The 2,673-nt window shown below is 51.2% G+C and overlaps 1 protein-coding gene across 1 annotated transcript; it reads left to right on the top strand.

Annotated features, from left to right (window-relative positions):
• The first annotated feature begins 12 nt into the window (after nucleotides 1-12).
• On the top strand, nucleotides 13-1,522 carry LOC118673014 (polyadenylate-binding protein-interacting protein 1-like). The gene has a single exon (XM_036343361.1). The coding sequence runs from the start codon at nucleotides 161-163 to the stop codon at nucleotides 782-784; it is 624 nt and encodes a 207-aa protein (XP_036199254.1). The 5' UTR covers nucleotides 13-160; the 3' UTR covers nucleotides 785-1,522.
• The last annotated feature ends 1,151 nt before the right edge of the window (nucleotides 1,523-2,673 follow it).

Consider the following 2,673-nt stretch of genomic DNA (forward strand, 5'->3'; position numbering starts at 1 on the left):
AAACAACGAGACCCCAGGATGCTGACAGCCAGTGCCCTGAATTCTACCCTTGAGGTTCTTCTAATTTCCAGGTCCCTGCGAGGATGAGCTCCCTCTGTCCGTATTCGTTTGGGATTTCTTGGACCATGTGACAGAGCAGCCTGGCAGTTGTGAAACTGACATGGAGCAGTTTGCAGAGACCCTGAGTGGCCGGGTCACCACGGACAAGGCTTTGGAAGAGCTGGTGGACCTCATCTATCAACAGGCCAAGTCGGTGCCAAGGTTCCGCAGCGGGGGAGCTCGCCTGTGTGCTTACCTGTCCCGTCACCTGACCATTCGCTCACAGAGGGGCAGCTTCTACGATGTGCTCCTTCAAAGATGTCAGGCTGATTATGAGCCTAGAGATCAAGCTGCCAAGGGGGATGAAGCAGCTCGGAAACGATTCCATGAGTTGGTGTTCTTTATGGGAGAATTTTATCTTCCGCTGGAGATCGAAGGGGCTCATGGAAAGGCTCAAACAGCTTTTCTTCGGGGCTTGTTGGATGCCCTCCTTTCTCACCCTGTGGACGATAACCTAATTTGTGCAGTAAAATTACTGAAGTTGACAGGGCCCGCCTTGGAAGATGCCTGGAAGGGAAAGGGAAGGACGGACATGGACGAGGTTATCCAGAGGATTGGAAATGTCGCTCTGGAAGCGCCCTGCAGTGTTGATGTGAGGCTGATGCTCTTGAAGCTTGTAAAGCTCCGGTCAAGTAACTGGGGGAAAGTCCCTGTCACCTCAGCATCCGAGAGAAGCAGCACCTGAGAATGATCCCGACTGTTTGTGACGTAACCGCCATTGGGTCCAGTGGATGGTGCTCCTCTCCCTGCAGCTGATCCCGATGACCAGGATTCATCTCAGGAGTGACCTGAGGGCGGGAGGGGCGGGGAGGGGGAGGACATATGTGATACTTTCAACAATCAAGATTTATTAAAAACAAAAAAGAGTGAATTGAAAGAGAAGACTCTTTCCAGATTGTGAAGAAAATGGAGCAGATGTGTCCGGGGTGGTGACCGTACTTGGATGATATTGACGATGAGGTGGACCCAGAAGCTTATGCACAGTTTTGTTTGGAACCAGAGCGTCAGCAGAAGCCGTCGGGTTAAACGTCCACGGGTCAGAGGGAGGAAGCCGTGCAGGTGATGGTGGGAACCGGACGCAGGAAACCTTTCACACTTGTACCCGATGGAGGACGCAGAGAGATGTCACTAATGTCCGCACCTCCAGTCGTGTGTATCACTCTCTGCCACAATAAACTCTATTCACTAGAACCTAAAAAATAAACTTAACTAAAGTAAACTGTTTCCCTGCCTGGTTTGGCTCAGTGGAGAGAGGGTTGGCTTGTGGACAGAAGGTCCCAGGTTCCATTCCAAGGGCACGTCCCTCTACCAATCGGTGTGTGTGTCTCTCTGTCTCTCCCCCTCCCTCCCACTCTCTAAAAATCACTGGAAGCCAGGCCGGTGTGACTCAGTGGTTGAGCATCGACCTATGAACCAGGAGGTCGGGGTTTGATTTCCGGTCAGGGCACACACCCAGGTTTCGGCTCCATCCCCAGTGTGGGGCCCTGCAGGAGGCAGCCTACCTTGTTTACCTCTGTCTATAAAATAAAGGCTCAGCTTGCCTCTGGATCTCTCTCTGTGGCCTCAGCCAGGCACAGGAAGATCCACGGAGAATAAAGAGCTGAACATTGTCTCTGTGTCCTTCATTCTTCGCCAACTCTGTCCACACCTTTGGGAACCCCTGGACCGCTGGGGCTGGACCCCGGCAACTAGCGCCTGAACAGGCTGAACAGGATTCCCCTACGTAAGTCATCCCCCCCGCCCCACCTTGGGAAGGATAGGACTGCACCGTAGGGTGCTGCAGACCCCTCTGTAGAAGATAAGTAGGGTAAGAGGGTGGATAGTACAGAACTTAGATTGAGAAGATGGGCCATACTGAGTCTAAAGAAAAAAAGACTCTGTATTGATCTTTTAACACATATGCTTGCTAGCAGAGGAGTTAAGTTTACTCCCAGTCAGACAGAATGACTCCCAGTCAGGGGGAACTTCAGTTGTCAGGTGAAAGGACACTCCAGTGAAGCACATGCAAAAAAACAACAAGCAAGGTGAGGGGCGCAGCTCAGTGATATAACTAGGTGTAAAATATCTGATATTCAGGATCGTAAGAAAAGAATTCATACGTATCCAATGCTTAATGCTATGCTCTAAGCATGGGCGGTTCTGTGAGCATGAACAGCCTTTCGATTTGTTGGATTTTGTAAGTAAAACCTGCACATGGTTTTCTGAGGAAGGAAAGGTAAATGTAGAGGCATGGGAGAAGGTAGTCCCAAGGAGCCTTATCCTTAACCCCACTGCAGCCTTTCCAGCAGGCTCAGTAAACCTTTATCATGTCACCCCGGGAAGCACAGGATTGGCAAGTTCCCCCTGGGGTACTTGATCAGGACTCAGGTAATAGCAGAAAGCGCCAATCCTACTCTTAAAATGGATATGAGAAAGCATTTGGGGTGAAAGGGCGAGGGCTATGCCCTCCATCTTGCCCCGTGTCCTCCATGTTGGGGCAGCAGCCATGTGCTCAGGAAAGTACCTTCTTCCCGGAAGCCCAGGCCTCTGCTGGCCACGCCCGGAATCTTTTTAAACTAACCAATGGCAATCAGG

The sequence above is a fragment of the Myotis myotis genome, unplaced genomic scaffold (genome assembly GCF_014108235.1).
Source record: "Myotis myotis isolate mMyoMyo1 unplaced genomic scaffold, mMyoMyo1.p scaffold_m19_p_18, whole genome shotgun sequence".
NCBI lineage: Eukaryota > Metazoa > Chordata > Mammalia > Chiroptera > Vespertilionidae > Myotis > Myotis myotis.

Bases quoted from the DNA above. Each gene is read 5' to 3' on its own strand.
- LOC118673014 (XM_036343361.1), top strand. From the start codon at position 161: ATGGAGCAGTTTGCAGAGACCCTGAGTGGCCGGGTCACCACGGACAAG.